At 36.6% G+C, this 16,596-nt stretch overlaps 1 protein-coding gene across 1 annotated transcript in view; it reads left to right on the top strand.

Moving 5' to 3' along the window:
- Positions 1 to 12,101, top strand: part of LOC117123220 (organic cation transporter protein-like) — an 18,484-nt gene extending 6,383 nt beyond the window's left edge. Inside the window, exons 4-10 of the mRNA XM_033269069.1 lie at positions 153 to 324; positions 4,006 to 4,174; positions 6,121 to 6,209; positions 6,586 to 6,794; positions 7,355 to 7,463; positions 10,295 to 10,501; positions 11,033 to 12,101. Coding sequence (XP_033124960.1) covers positions 153 to 324; positions 4,006 to 4,174; positions 6,121 to 6,209; positions 6,586 to 6,794; positions 7,355 to 7,463; positions 10,295 to 10,501; positions 11,033 to 11,084 — 1,007 coding nt within the window. The 3' untranslated portion in view covers positions 11,085 to 12,101. The remainder of the gene's footprint in view (positions 1 to 152; positions 325 to 4,005; positions 4,175 to 6,120; positions 6,210 to 6,585; positions 6,795 to 7,354; positions 7,464 to 10,294; positions 10,502 to 11,032) is intronic.
- Positions 12,102 to 16,596: the final 4,495 nt, after the last annotated feature.

Raw genomic sequence — 16,596 nt, 5'->3', positions numbered from 1 at the left:
TATATGTATAGGCCTATATATACAATGCCTACAATTCATCAGTTTTTAAAAACCATCTAAGGTCATGATATTTGTTCACACCTATATTAAGTAACTAAATAAAATACCTCCATAGCAAAAACATAGGCCAACTCTATTTAATTATGTTTCAGGCTGTGAACTTGTTGGTCCATCAAGGCGGTCTTTAGCCGGGACGTTCATCTCAGTTCAGTGGTCAATTGGATACATGGTAGCCTCATTGTATGCATATCTTATACGCAATTGGCGATTTCTTATTCTGGCGATGGCAATAACAGATATAATTATATGGATTATGATATTCTTGTAAGTCTTACTTTTGTAGCTACAGTATATAGTCATTCAAACCCTCGCCACCTAGGTTAGTAGCTATTACAGGTCTCGTGTGTTGATCGGTCCGTGTCACCCAACCCTTAGCCTCCCGGCCATCCGTCGGACAGCACGGAAATATGTGTCTAAAAGGCATATCTTTTTTTCTACAATTTGAGAGATTTATTTCCATAGCAAAACATAGGCCAACTCTATTTAATTATGTTTCTGGCTGTAAACTTGTTCGTCCATCAAGGTGATTTTTAGCCAGAACGTTCATTATGGGTCTAAAAGGCATATCTTGTTTTCTACAATTTTTCAAGAGATTTATTTCCTCTTGTGTGGGATTAGCTTCCCGCAGATATGAGCAACTCTGTAGTACTGGAATCTCTTCCCAGTTTTCTCATTGATATGCAACATGACATGGCTTTGAGATTCGTGCTTGATTTTGTAGTGATTTAGGCATATACGTTATTTGTACGCAGGTGTCCAAACTAAATTTCTCGTCACTGCTTCACCTCGTCATTGCTCACTACAGTATCTTCAATATGCCACACTTACCTTAGGAAACATAATTATTAATAAGGCCATCTAAAACCGTCCGTAACCTAGACTTCACCTTCGATCAATCTTTAAAAATGATCAAGTCTCAAAATTAAGTTCCATCATGAATCTTCTGTCACACAGCCTAATATAGGCTCATACGGACATTTTAATTTGTCTGAACAAATACAACCTCAGGACGATAAATAAACCGAACTGACACTGTCTTATAAAAAGTTAAAATAAACTGGTTTAATATGATATAGTATATGAATTTTCCAATTATATAAAACGTTTAAAGCAAAGGAAAACGATCTCAGTTATCAAAACACCAATTATATTCAGGTGAGTGTTTAACACTGAACAATAAACTATTATCTCTCAAGATTCAATGGTAATTGATGGTAAGAATATATAGTAAAAAAAAAAACAATAAACTAGGCTTATTGGTAATCCTCAATTAACATCAGTTATCAGATGGAAATAATTATTCTATATACCGGATTAATAATATTGTACTGTATATCACAATGAAAGTTACTGTCAATGGTACATATTTAATGTTATGATGTACTTTACATTTATCTTCTCAAATCTCAATATAATACAGTAACAATAACTTCACAATATTAACAGCAATTTCAAAAATTTAACCATCATTGAATCATTATATTATTTTAACATTCCAAAAATTAATGTGAATAAAGGATGGAAAAATGATTACAGAATTATAATAAATGAATAATAAATTTTGCAATTGACCAAAAGCAAAAATTATATAAAGTTCAACTGTCCACTTTCAAACACCCTGCCCAAAGAACAATCACAATCCCCCCACAGTTCACTTCTTTAATGCCATTCACAGGTTCTTCCTGGCTCAGTAAAATCGAATAGATTCAAACACCAATTCACAAATTCTGCATTAAAGTGGCCTTCAATCCAAATAATATTCTTGTATCCGAGCTTATTAGCGCCATAAATTTACTAATTCTGGATTATAGTTACCTTCAATAACGTTTCAGCATAAATCAGGGTTACTCCCTGCAATCTGAGCTTATTAGCTCCACAAAATTCACTAATCTTGAATTATAGTGACGTTCACTTTAACTCAGGGTTGACTTCTCCCTGGTATCCAAGCTTATTAGCTCCACAAAAAATATAAATAGCAGGTACTTGTAAAAATGTTTCCATCCAAATAATGCAATATTGATTACATCACAGCCGTTCACTGGTTGATCATTGGCATACATTCAGGCCTACCATTTGTATTATAAAATAACAGGCAAACAAATTGTTCTTATCTCACCCGCAATGTCTGTAGGCTGGTATAACGTAGGCATGGAACCTGATATTGTTGTCTGCAATACAACATATATTAACTCTGGACTAACATGTCCTTTCCCTGCTATCTCTCAAGCCATTCTCCAAACCAAGCCATTCTCCAAACCCTCTTCATCCAGTTCTAAACAACACCCCATCAAAACTTCATATCTCATTACTATTCAGCACTCCCATCCAATCAGTGCTTCACACCACTAACCTAAACTCATTTGCATCTCTGCACTCATTTGCATTACCTCACTTATATTCATTTCTCATTCAGCCAATCAGTAAATCACAAACAAAGTTTCTCAAAGAATACTTACCTCATTACCATATTTGACTGAATACTAGCTGCTGTGTGTAAAAGTAGGTTAGTGGTTCAAAGAAAATACTTACTTATAAACTAAAATAGATGTCACTTGTGACATCTTCATCTCCTGAAACCTTTGGCGCATCCGACGTTTTATCGACCTAGACGCATCTCATAGTGCAGCACGGGCTTTAATATTATCTCTTTGAATTAATATCTCTCTTCTCAACAAACCCATTGGCTCCCGGTGCACCATCGAACCAGCATTAAATACTCCTACTCATTTACAAATTGCTCAAGAACAATTCACCATTATTATTTAGCTGACTGTTCGCAGGTGTGCACCCCACCTAGCTCAACAAGATCTTCTGCAGCCATCACCCTTATCTCACCCAGAACAAATAAAGTTGCCGGTGATAATGGCCTTCTCTGCGACTGCTCCGAAGAATTGCAACTTTCTCCCACAGACATTAAGGAACTCTTTATCTGTTCACGATTTAAAAAAAAAATGAAAACCTACTTGTTTTTAGTTACCATGACCTTTTTACATTTTCCTAGCAGTTTGTATGCACTAGAGAAGGCGCTTTACCAAATTATTTTACCATCATTTACCATACCAATATTTAATTTTATTTTTCTGGTCATGGTGATCGCTATTGGCACTGATTCCGTGAGACAATTGATAATAAAGTAGCTATAAAAGAAACATGCAATATTTTGAATTTGCAGGAGATTGGTTATTTTCCGTGGAATTTGTGATTGTTTGCGTGAGTGCAGGAGGCCATTAATATTTTCTGGAGATTCCCCCTACTTCCTGGAGACCTGGGACTCCTGTGTACTTTTTTTTTGCTTGATCTACTATTACATTATTCCAGAGAAGATTTGATTGCAATCCAGGATGTCTTGATGAATATCCAAAGTATTTCCTTTGATGACTTTGATATTGTGTGTTTAACCCACCCATTCGTAGGTGGTATTAGGCTTCTTTTGTAGATAATTTTAATTTCCTTGGTGTTGTGATCACCAACAATCTAAAATGCAGATGACATTTTTGTTCATAATGAGCTTAGGAAGAAAGTAAACTCACTCTATATTTGCAAGACATAATTCATCCTTCACATTCCCTCTTCAAAGTGTTACGTAGTGGCAGGCGCTTTTACTCTATCTATACTCGTACCAACAACCGAAACAGCCTCTATCCGGCAGCCATTCGGGCACTTAGCTAACGGTATATGGCGTTTGTATTCAATGAACGACATCAAGATACAGGATATGACTTGAGTCTGTTGACATATTTTTTTTTACAGTTTTGTATTTTTTTTTGTTATAGTATCTCTGAGGAGGAACAATTTCTATGAATTTTTATGATGCAATTGAAAAAAAAATTTGAAATGAATTACCATAATCATCTCCATCATCATTATTTCCACCATCATCTTCTGAGTGGACAAAACCCTTTATTATACTCAAAAAACAATCTTAATTTTTTATATTCAAATTAGTTTTGTTCCTGAATCTCCGCGATGGCTCCATTCTGTAAACGAAGTGGACAATGCAGAAAAAATATTGAAAAAGGCATGCAAGTTCAGCGAAGACCCACAAGCAAATTTTGATGTCTGCAAACAATTTTGCAGGCAGAACGGCGAAGATCCTACGCCAGAGAATATTAAGGTAATAAAAGTTCGATCCTGATTGGGCGCACTTTGCTAGACCGTAGAAGATTTTATGCCAGAAGTAAGTGAAATATGATTTTAATGCAAGGGATGTATGATTTCTTACTGTTTTACCGTATTATGTGACGGGGTGGTCGGTGGACTTTGAGAGGTGTGAAATTATATATTTCGTCGATACACAGGAATTTGATGAGTTACAAAGGGTACGATCGACAGGACATTTTAAACAAACATAATATGCAGCTACTCAGTCGGCTAAACTGATATTAGCTGTGTCAGCTGAACAACGGAGATCTCTTGGTCTCTAGTCCAATTCCCATCGCTGACATCCTTGTGTTTCAGTTGGAGGCCTGAAATACAAGTTTAAAAAACGCACCGTCTTTCTGATTAGACGTTTAAAATATTGGTCCCGTATGGAAATGTTTGATGTGCACGTTGAAGAACGCAGACCACTTTGAGTAGGAGATTGTCTCCCGGTGTTAAATAGTCGAGGGGTTGCCGAGGTCCCCGACTGGGGGGGGGCGATGCCCCAACGAAGGGGGTCACATTTCTCCGATAAAAGCAAAGTGGCGTGGTCGAGCTTCGATTAAGGTTTCGAAAGTGGTCCAGGGGGCGAAGCCCCCGAAAATGTTGACAATTTAGGGGTTTCAGAGCCTTATCTAATCGATTTTAGAGTTGTAGAAAATACATATAACTTGTTTTTTCTCCCCGACGAATTGTGCTTTTTCTCGCCGACCGGGGGAGGGGGCAGCCCCCCCCCCCCTGCTGGCGCCACCCCTGGAAGTTAGTTGGGACTGAGTATTTTTAAACCTCACAGTCAACCTGCTTGCTCTGCCTGGATGTAGCTTAACGTCGTACAGGACTGACGACAGACCCATTAAATTAGAAATTAGCTGCTTTCGTTAAAAAAAAGTGTATTATAAAATTAAGTGTATTACTTTTCAGGTATGCAATCACGACAAATAGAATTTAGAACCATTTTGTTTTTGAGTCAGGATGTTATTGGGATATTTGTGAGTAATTTTTATGCATATAATTATGTTTCATATGTAAATTAGTTTTCGCCATTACAATGAAATTGATTTTCTGCAAAACGTTTTTGTCTAAGATTTCAATCAATGACAGATAGCGTTTATACCATTGTTTTAATAGTTTAGGATGTTTTTACCATTGTAAATTAATTATATGCATAAAATTATGCAAATTAGCGCCGTCATAACAACATAATGGATTCACTGCAATAACTATATATCTTATTGTTCATTTATGACAAATAAAGCACTTAGACCCATGTTTTCAAGGTTAAAAATATTATTAGCATATTTTGTGAATTAAGAATATTCATAAATATGCAAATTAGTTGCTATCATTAAAGGAATATCATCATATCACAATAACATCCTTTGTCTCTGAAAACTCTATTTATCGTGAGTGCATGCCTACAAATAGAATTTTATATTTTTATAATTTTCATATCTATGTGAATCCATTTTAAGAAATGCTGCTTAAGGCGCTTTTATCTCTCGCTCTTTCCAAGACTGTGGGTTCAATGAGTTGGGAGGTTATTTCTACGCACGCACGAGGCTTAGATTACAACCTTCAATTTCGTTAATTACATACAATGGACAATAGTTACTATATAATTGTATAGACCTTTAAATGAATGGAATCAATTAAAAATGTTTGTAGTAGCCCTAATTATGATCATGATGAGGAAGATTGATTAATTAATTAATACTAACGACTTTCGTTTTGAATTTAGATTACTTTTTCTTCTACAAAAGTGTACAGGATATGTGTTTTTATTTGTGTGAATTCTGCCGGTTAAAATTCTACATTTTTCCTGTCTGCAAGGTTGGGTTGGAGTGCACCCTCACTAGTCATCACAAAAATGCTTACTAGACATACCACCGGTTAAATAAACACTGCCTCTTTATTTTGCAGACTCAGCAATGGTCGTCAACTTTCAAATTTGTTAACATATTACGTCTGAAAAATATCCGAAAGCGATTTCTAATGATCGCGTTCATATGGTAAATTATAAGGCTGACGATTATAAATAGAATAAACAGAATAACAATTATGCCGATATTACAAATAAACATCAATAAATTTACTTAATCAGCTGTAAAAGGTGTATTAATAACTATTTATATTACCTCTCAAGATCATTCATTTATTTTCAAAATCCCAGCTAAAACTTTACATTATAATAACGCTACAGTGCCTACAAAAATATTTTGTAGAGCCATAAATACTGGTATGATAGATAAATATAGGCTACTTATAACGCTTCAACGTTACTATAACGTTGTGTTAACTTAATTTTTTGACAATCTCAACCACAACGTTCGCGAACGTTGCGATAACGTTATGTGTTTACTGATGATGATATATTTTTTTTCGTAGGTTCGTCAGTACTTTAGTTTACTTCGGGATATCACTGAGTGTTGTCAATCTTGGAGCAAACGAATATGCTGCCAACGCTTTAGCTGGTTTCGTCGAGATTCCAGCTGTGTTTCTTGCCTGGATTTCGATTGAACGCTGGGGACGCCGAATAATTCTAAGTGCGACAATGATACTTGCTGGAGTAGCTTGTGCAACTACCTCGTTTATATGTAAGGATTTCATTAACGAATTGTAAATGTTGCAATAACCACATTCACATTACATTTTATAAAATCTGAGGCTGAAATTGATTACCAATTGATGGAGAAAAAAAGAAACAAACACTGAGCCAGGGAAAATTTTACTGTTTCTTTAAAAAAAAAAAGTGTATTAAAACGTTTCCTGAATTGAATGAACGAGTCGTTATTAATTATTATCTAATAAGAAGTTCTCTTTGATCCAGCGTCGTTATGCATACACGCTACTTTTAATATACATTTTTAAAAATCAGCATTATAGTTTTGTAAAAGATGATTTATTATAAAATCATTTTTACAAACATAAAGAAGGAGGCTTTTTTCTTTTCAAAATTAATGCTGTAAATATTTGGTTTCCTTTCTATAAAACCGTATAGAATTGAACACATTTTTCAACCGTGGTATTCAAATTTACGTATTTAATTTTTTTTTTTAAATTACGAAAATATGGGTTTCGATTTACAATCGGCGCTGTTTTTTCAGCCTGTACAGTTGGAATAGGCTTAATATACAGTAATATATTTTTTCGGTAGCAAATCATATGTGGGTTGCAACACTCGGAATGGTAGGTAAGTTCTGGATCACTGCATCATACACACTTATCTACATAGTTGCCGCCGAAATTTACCCAACACCGATAAGGTAAGTATACAGTATAATCCGTTAAACTTTTACATGCTTTATTTGTATCTTGCTATCGCCAACCAAGACGCATCGAATCAATAAGTGAGTTGTGAAAATGCATAAATATCGCAATTAAGTGGGAGTGGGAAACGGCGGGATAGATAAAATGCAGTTGGTTGTTACGATACGAGACGTATGGTGAAATCAGGGAGAACCAGGGGTGGCGCCAGAGGGGGGCTGGGGGCTATAGCCCCCGTCGGGGAAGACGATACGTTTTGTCGGGGAACAAACAAATAAAAAAAAATATTTACATGTAATATTCGTTTAGCCACTATATATCGTTTGTGTTAGCTTTTCATCACAACAACAACCACAATAACAACAACAACAACATAATAATAATAATAATAATAATAATAATTATAATAATAATAATAATAATAATAATAATAATAATAATAATAATAATAATAATTCAATGAGACTAATTAAAAATAATTTGCGTTCTGTTATGTCAAATGCTCATTTAGATAGCCTCATGGTTGGAATACATCGTGATTGGTGAATCAACCTCGACCATGACAACGTGGTTGACAGATTTCATACAAAATTTCCAAAATATAGAATTTCACTTTCAAAAATGAGGATTTGAAAATAAATTAGATGGTTACATCTGTCTCTTATACACATCTAGATGTGTATAAGAGACAGGTCTTGAGCCAACCGCTTTAAGGGCTCCTATGAGTGCCTCGAGTTTCTCATCTCTGCTTCAATTGTTCTTTTCCCTTCTGTAGTCCAATGCAATGATGTGCGTGCAATGTTATCAGGCTCCTTTCAGCACATGGCCAAGCCATTTCCATCTTCCTTTTTGGTTATTATTTCCATGCTCTCTGTCTGGCAACATGTGAAGAGTTCTTGAGTGGAAATTGTGTTAGGCTAGAAGATACCTAGATTTTTGTGTATTCCGCCAAATGTCAATGTATTAACGACATGAGCCTAGCAATCAACATTTTTCGATTGCTTTCCGGAAAACATTTCGTCTACACAAGTTTCTTGATTTATTGATTAATTTGTTAGTTGTAGTTTTAATTCTCATATTGAATTAATGTTCTCACAATGTGGTTATGTCTAACAGTTTACTATACACCTGTCTCTTATACACATCTAGATGTGTATAAGAGACAGATTAAAACGTTTCCTCAATTGAATGAACGAGTCGTTATTAATTATTATCTAATAAGAAGTTCTCTTTGATCCAGCGTCGTTATGCATACACGCTACTTTTAATATACATTTTTAAAAATCAGCATTATAGTTTTGTAAAAGATGATTTATTATAAAATCATTTTTACAAACATAAAGAAGGAGGCTTTTTTCTTTTCAAAATTAATGCTGTAAATATTTGGTTTCCTTTCTATAAAACCGTATAGAATTGAACACATTTTTCAACCGTGGTATTCAAATTTACGTATTCAATTTTTTTTTTAAATCACGAAAATATGGGTTTCGATTTACAATCGGCGCTGTTTTTTCAGCCTGTACAGTTGGAATAGGCTTAATATACAGTAATATATTTTTTTCGGTAGCAAATCATATGTGGGTTGCAACACTCGGAATGGTAGGTAAGTTCTGGATCACTGCATCATATACACTTATCTACATAGTTGCCGCCGAAATTTACCCAACACCAATAAGGTAAGTATACAGTATAATCCGTTAAACTTTTACATGCTTTATTTGTATCTTGCTATCGCCAACCAAGACGCATCGAATCAATAAGTGAGTTGTGAAAATGCATAAATATCGCAATTAGTGGCCCCAGCCAAGTGAGACTCGATTCGCTTCACTAGCCCCCCGTCGGGGCCTTTAGCCCCTCCGTCGGGCAGGTCCTGGCGCCACCCCTGGGGAGAACCTGTGGGTACGAAACATTTGAGCTTAATAGGTGTGGTTTTGGGAGGTGGAATTTCATGAAGATGGCCGTGCCACCACGACCACCTTGGTTAGGGAGAGTTAGTCATGATAGTTATGGACCACGTTTTGTCACAAGGTAGGCGTACATTTTGTGACAGAACATAAAGTGTGTGATGGCCGAGCACATGAACCAGAGCAAGAACAATACCATTCTTAGTGACACGTAACGTATTCTTAAATGTTAATATGATTTGACCCAATTAGAGTACGATTTTACGGGTACGATTTTATAAGGAACAACGTGACGTAGTATCATGAATCACAAACTGTTCTAATCTCAATGACCACTTCATTAAAGTCACGTCATTATAACGAATTCTAATATTTTTAAATTTCAGCCTGATAACAATAATGTTTTTGTGTACTTACTTAATTCTGCCCGTAATGCCTTCGGGCACATAGGGCAGCAACCAGAGCTTTCCAATCACCACTGTCTTGAGCCAACCGCTTTAAGGGCTCCTATGAGTGCCTCGAGTTTCTCATCTCTGCTTCAATTGTTCTTTTCCCTTCTGTAGTCCAATGTAATGATGTGCGTGCGATGTTATCAGGCTCCTTTCAGCACATGGCCAAGCCATTTCCATCTTCCTTTTTGGTTATTATTTCCATGCTCTCTGTCTGGCAACGTGTGAAGAGTTCTTGAGTGGAAATTGTGTTAGGCTAGAAGATACCTAGATTTTTGTGTATTCCGCCAAATGTCAATGTATTAACGACATGAGCCTAGCAATCAACATTTTTCGATTGCTTTCCGGAAAACATTTCGTCTACACAAGTTTCTTGATTTATTGATTAATTTGTTAGTTGTAGTTTTAATTCTCATATTGAATTAATGTTCTCACAATGTGGTTATGTCTAACAGTTTACTATACACTTGATACTAGAAATACTGCAATAGGAGTGTCGTCAATGATTGGTAGTATCGGAGCAATCATCGCTCCACAGATCCTTTTCGCTGGTGTCATTTTTGAACAGCTCCCATATCTCATCTTTGGAGGTCTAGCCATCGCTGCTGGTCTTGTCATGTTATTGCTTCCGGAGACACGTGGATTAAATCTCCCTCAAACTTTGAAAGAAGGAGAAAATCTGGGGTGAGTACTAATGTCCTTAGTGTGGGACGTTAACCCATTGGAACCGATTAGTGTCGATTGTTCTATATGAAAATAACGTAATTAATTTCTTTTCATGTTATATATTTGATGCACATATGTTATTTAAATGAACTTGATTAGTTAGAAGTAACATACAAATTACAATTGTTATTAATAATAAAACAGTAGTAATAACGACAATGACAACAACCAACAACACTACAATTAACAAGATAACATAAATAAAATAAACAAATAAAACAAATAAAAATATATAAATGAAATAAACAGAAATATTGTTATGACCATGACTCGAACCTGCATTGCGGTCATAACGCATTGAATTAACCACCACATTTGATCACTATGAACTATTATTATTACCAATACCATTATCATCGCCATCACCACCACAATTTTATGTAAGATTACTGCAAGCTCTCGTCTATGTTAACATGATTTCGTCAGTCTATGTAATATAATCTATTCCTATTTCTTTTCTAACAAAAACGACTTTTGTTTTTTTCACAGTATGAATATTTCTCGTCAGACAGACGAAACGTACCAGGATGAGATAGAATAAATTATGTAACTTCTCATTTACATCTATTCCAAACATGGAATTAATGTCCTGTTGTAATGTATACGATCGTCGTCCGATCTAATAATAAATGTCTGTTGTACGTCTGCTATGGAAACATTGATAATAGTGCATTTATCCACACTGTGACAGATTTGTGTGAATTGTCCATATGAGGGCATGATGATGTCATGTCATACCCATATTGGGGCAAATCACATGTATTTGCCACATAGAATTTGATTGTGGGAACCAGGGAACAGTAAAGTCATTGTTCCCTCGTGGGAACAGAGCTTTATTTGATGTGATTTCCAGCTTGAGTGAATAGTGTTCAGATTGCCACTCTCACTAGATTTTCATAGATGGTTAAATATATGTGAGCAAAATGCGCCCGTCAAACGGCAAGACTACTTTTATAATATTCAGTGTCCAACAATTAAACACGTTCAGTCATTAAAAGCACTTCAAAACAAGATTCAGTCCTAAAGACCGAGGTGGCTTGACAGAGATGACTTGCACCTCTATTTAAGAAGTCTAAAATCCAAATATGAACTGAATAACGCAGGGCTGCCGCCAGCGAGGGCCCTTGGCCAAAACTCTTATGTCGGGGAGAACTGGCCTCTTCTCTCGGGGAGAAAAACGGTAATTCGTCGTGGGGACAATGTATATGTATTTTCTACATATTAGTAGACTCTAAAATCGACGAATAAGCTTTTGGAACCTTTAAGCTCTCTTATTTTTTCGAGGGCTTCTCCCCCGCGAACACTTTAGAGAGATTTTGAGTGAGCTCGACCACGCCCACTTTTTCTCGTCATTAGAACAGTAGAACAGGAACCATCTCAGATCCATGGCAACAGATAGGACGCCCTCTTCCAAAATTGATTACTTGTTCTGGAAAATCAACACTTCGATTTGTTACGCGTAAATCGCGGAGAACGCTATCTTGTGTTTATAAGATCTTTGGTTCAGACACAACGACTTACGCTAGCGTAACGTTAATCGAGTGGTGCAATCACTGACGTAAGGTAATCCAGCAACAGACCCCAGATATAAGCGTACGCCACTGATCTACGACAGTCACGCATCGGTGATTTTGAACTCAGCCAAGATTTGACCAATCAAAATAAACCTAGATGTAAACAGAAAATAAAATGCGCGAATTACGAATACGAATATTTCGCGCGAATAATTACGCTAGCGTTCATTAATCGCCCAGTCTGGACATCTCGCTAGTTACGCCATGGATTAACGTACGCCTGGCGTATCTCACAGGTCTGAACGTAGCCTATGTTTTCTGCTTACTGAGTTCATAGCGGGCGTACTTCTACCATGCTTCTACTGCGCTGCACTGGGTACTAAACATAGAGCTATTAAACAACTAGAGTGCTGACAAGATGGCGGAGCAATGCAGAGTTATGTATGTGTACCATCCAAGATGGCCGTCGTAGTAAAGCGCCACCTTCAGGCTTAGTATGCAATATTACCATAAATAGGTCCTCTGACTATTATTTCATTAATGATAATGAGTAATGGTAATAACAAATTATTAAACTATCGTAGCCAAAACGAGGCCAAGTGAAGCATCCTATTCAAAAATACAGTACCAAGGAATGAAAATTAAAATCGTATACATTACACCCATACAACGCACCCGCAACGCTCGAGTTTCACACATACGGGTAACTAGAGGTACTGAACTTTCTGTGTAAATTGAGGGTGCAATTGCAAACGATGGCGCTTAGACGAAATTTGATTGGTTAAATCTATGGCAGCCATCTTGGATGGTACACACACACAACTCTGCGTATTTCGAACATCGAATACATTGCAGTTAGCGCTCTAGTATTCTTACTATTATATCTCTATGGTAATAAAAAGTACATACAACCGTCAGTGGGCGTCCTACGCAGGCGTGACGTTTTCAAAAACGGGAGTACGCTCTCTTGTTCTATTTATACTCTTTGGTGGCAGTCTGATTGGATCGTCAATAAAAACGATCCGTTGCGCGCGCGTCATGCCGTTCATGCGTTCTTCTCCATAGAATCGCGTCGGCAGTGAGTATCCGGTTTAGTCAAAGATACTAGAAATACAAGATAGAGTTCTCGCATTGTAAAAATGAGGCGGAAGTCGTGCCCACTGTAGGCGGCGCCCTTCTATTTAACCTTGCAAGTTTCCTATACTTCGTGCCCAACGTACAGGGCGCCCTTCTGTTGCTAAGTATATCCAGACGCAAAAGGCGCCCTTCCTTTTCCACTAATGGAGGAAAACTTTTTCACTAAGAGTGCGTCCGGCCAATGCGATTCTGCGCTGTATTGTTGTTTTATTCTTTACTGATTCATGATTATGCTTTATTTGTTTTGTGTATTATTTGGATAATAGCAACGATTTCTACCGCCACCAAGGAGGTTATGTATTCACCGATGTCACTGTCTGGGTGTCTATTCCAGTTTGTTTTTATGTCTAGTATCTTTGTTGAGAATTGATAATAAAATAGGCGACGACTTGGTAACGAAAGTTTGGCACAAGTTTTTTTAGATCCAGCTGTAGGGGGCGTCCCGTTTTTCGTATTCCCACCATGCATTTCGGTGGAACACTTTTTTTGTGTGGAGAATTCTATCTTGTATTTCTAGTATCTTTGGTTTTATCAAAAAACTTAAATAGCAGAAGAATGAGCTGCTCCGAGTATTTGCATTAAAATCGATGGAACATTCGCCCTCCTGCGGTTGCAGTAAAATTTGTACATTTTACTTAGTGGAGAAACTAAAGGGAACAAGAGCAGCGCCTTTATTAATTTTATATAGCGCCGCCGCGCGGTTGCAGTAAAATTACCCTCCGTGTACCCACAATGCCTTTTGAACGGATGTTCCACTATATTGGGAAGCTGCTCTATCTTCTGCTATTTATTATCTTTGGTTTTATACACAGAAACATTACATCGTTTGAACAACTAGGCTCTATTCAAGTCTTTTTTGCTCTTGTAATACAAATAGTTTTCGATTAATATTCCGTTATTTATTGAAAGTCTAATATTACCACACAGGAAAATAAAATTTAATGATCGTCCAAGAGAAGGGGATGACGTTTAGTGACTTTGGGATCATCTGGTTTAACTTGGCCGATGGAGTCGGTGATCAATCGAGGAGCCTTTCCGATATCTACGTAATGTAGCGAATCCTGTAACGACATTGTGGCCACTTAATGAAAATAATGTATTACAATAATTAAAGGAAGATAGTAGTAATGCATGTTTTTAAATGGAATAATTACAGTTTAATGCTGTCTCTGCATAAATATTGACTTCCAATTTGTACTGTTTTTCACGAGTTCTACTGATTTCATATCGCACAATAAAGTTATTTGTACATCGCATCTTGTATATATTGTTTTTTAAATATGTAACATAAGGGTAGATAAGTTAAAACCATCCAGTATAGCGACCACGACGTCATTAGAGAATAAATTTTATTCCACAGATGAGTAAACATACTCACCAAATGTAGTTTTGAGATAAAGTCGTGGACGAGGAACAATCATTCCTAAAACTAGGCTCCGGGAGAAAAACACCTTTGATATGTTGTACAACTGATTTTTCACAAATATTCACAAACAGAGTGTTTGACGAAAATCTCGGGAACAGTTAATAAGATACATATATATTTTAATATTTTTTTTAAATGGTGAAGGGGGGGGGGGGAAAGAGTTGAAAAAAAAAGTTTGGTTACGCCACTTTAAATACTGTATTTAAAAAAATCTGTATTTCATTAACTGTTTGTTGCCGAGTATTTCCTCATGCACCTTTTTATGTTACACTTATATTGCTTAATGCACAAAAAAAGTGTTTGATAGAGCAGCTTAGCTCAGTCGGCTAATCTGGTGGTAGCCACTGTGTGTGTGCTGGAGATCTCTTAGTCACCGGTTTAATTCCCATCGCTGCTTCTCCTTGTGTTTCAGCTGGAGGGCTGGAATGCAAGTTAAAATAGCACACCGTCTTTTGGATGAGACGTTTAAGCCGTTGGTCCCATGTACATTTATGGCATGTTAAAAAACGCAGTACACTCTTCGGAAAAGAGTAGGGGATTGTCTCCCGGTGTATTGCCCAATCACCACCAGAAGGACCCCACTGGAAATAATTCTTCTCTAGACTTTCGTGGACTATCCTTGGTCTTTAATTGCATGCATAATTCAAGGTTATCATATTATTATTTAATTAGCTAACAATCATTAATTACACTGGGTCAAGTGTCGACAATTAAAAGGTAATTCTGGCCAGCACATCCATCTTTTTTTTATTGATGTGTTGTGTTATAAAATGAAATTTTGGTAGGTTATAAAATTTTACATTAATAAGTGTATTTATAGAATTCATACACTGAGACTTCTAAAATAATATACAAAAAAAATTAACTTGCTTGCCATATCGTCAACAAAACCAATCAATAATACACAGGCTGCATAGTTCCTATTATTAACAACACCGCCCTCTATCCCTTCCACATTACCCACACGACCGATTTGTCAACAAAACACAGCCTAGACATAATTTGAGACAACTATACACGTGTATAGTTCTCTCAGCCATAATGCTAGCCTGTCAGTTCACCGAAGCAGCTATTGTACAGTCCCTTTACACAATGGTAATGTAAAAATAATGGCCGGCGGAACCGGGGGGGGGGGCGAGCCCCCTACTTTTTGGCAAAAAATATATAATGTCTGGAGATTTTCGTATGATCGGAAATGCAAGAAAAGGAGGGAAGAAGGAGGACAAGGATGGGAAAGAGAATGTTTATTCAGTACCCGACCGAGTTACATTTTCTCGCAATTCACATTGGCGGATATGGGGGAGGAGGCCATGGGTCCTGACCCCTCTCTTGGGCAACACAAATAAAAGGGGAAAAAGAAAAAGAATTCTAGACCTACCTTTTCTGGACCCGTGAGCTGATTTTTTTTTTTTTTTTTTTGGTTACATTAAGAAAATTAGAATTTTGAACAACATAAAAGTCATTAAAACATACTTCAAATGTCTCATTCCTGCCAACCCAAAAATCAAAATTTTCAAGGGGGAGAACCTGGACCACCCTTTCTTTTTGGGATTTATCGATTCATGGCAAAAAGAATACGCATGCAACTACTCATTTGTTTATGTATGAATACACACAAAAAATAAAAAATATGAAAAATTTACCTGACTGTTTTCAAGAGGGGAAAACCTTGAATTTTGAAGAACTTAAAATACATTAAAATACATTTCAGAACTCAGGAAATCTCATTTCCCGCCATCTAGAAATCGAAATTTTCCCGGGGAACACGGACCTTTTCTTTGGAGTTCATTGATTAATTGAATCATTTTCAAGAGGGTTGGGGGGCACCTTGAATTTTGAAGAAATTAAAAGTCATCATTTGAAAAGATTAAAAGACACCTCAGAAGTCGGGAAAGCTCATTTCCCGCCACCTAGGAATCAAAAAATTTCCTGTAGAAGAACCACAGGACCCCCCCCCCTTTTCTTTTTGGGATTTA

The sequence above is a fragment of the Anneissia japonica genome, unplaced genomic scaffold (genome assembly GCF_011630105.1).
Source record: "Anneissia japonica isolate Jap-2015-1 unplaced genomic scaffold, ASM1163010v1 scaffold1258_len173354_cov150, whole genome shotgun sequence".
Taxonomy (NCBI): domain Eukaryota; kingdom Metazoa; phylum Echinodermata; class Crinoidea; order Comatulida; family Comatulidae; genus Anneissia; species Anneissia japonica.
This window is presented reverse-complemented; position numbering and strand designations above follow the sequence as displayed.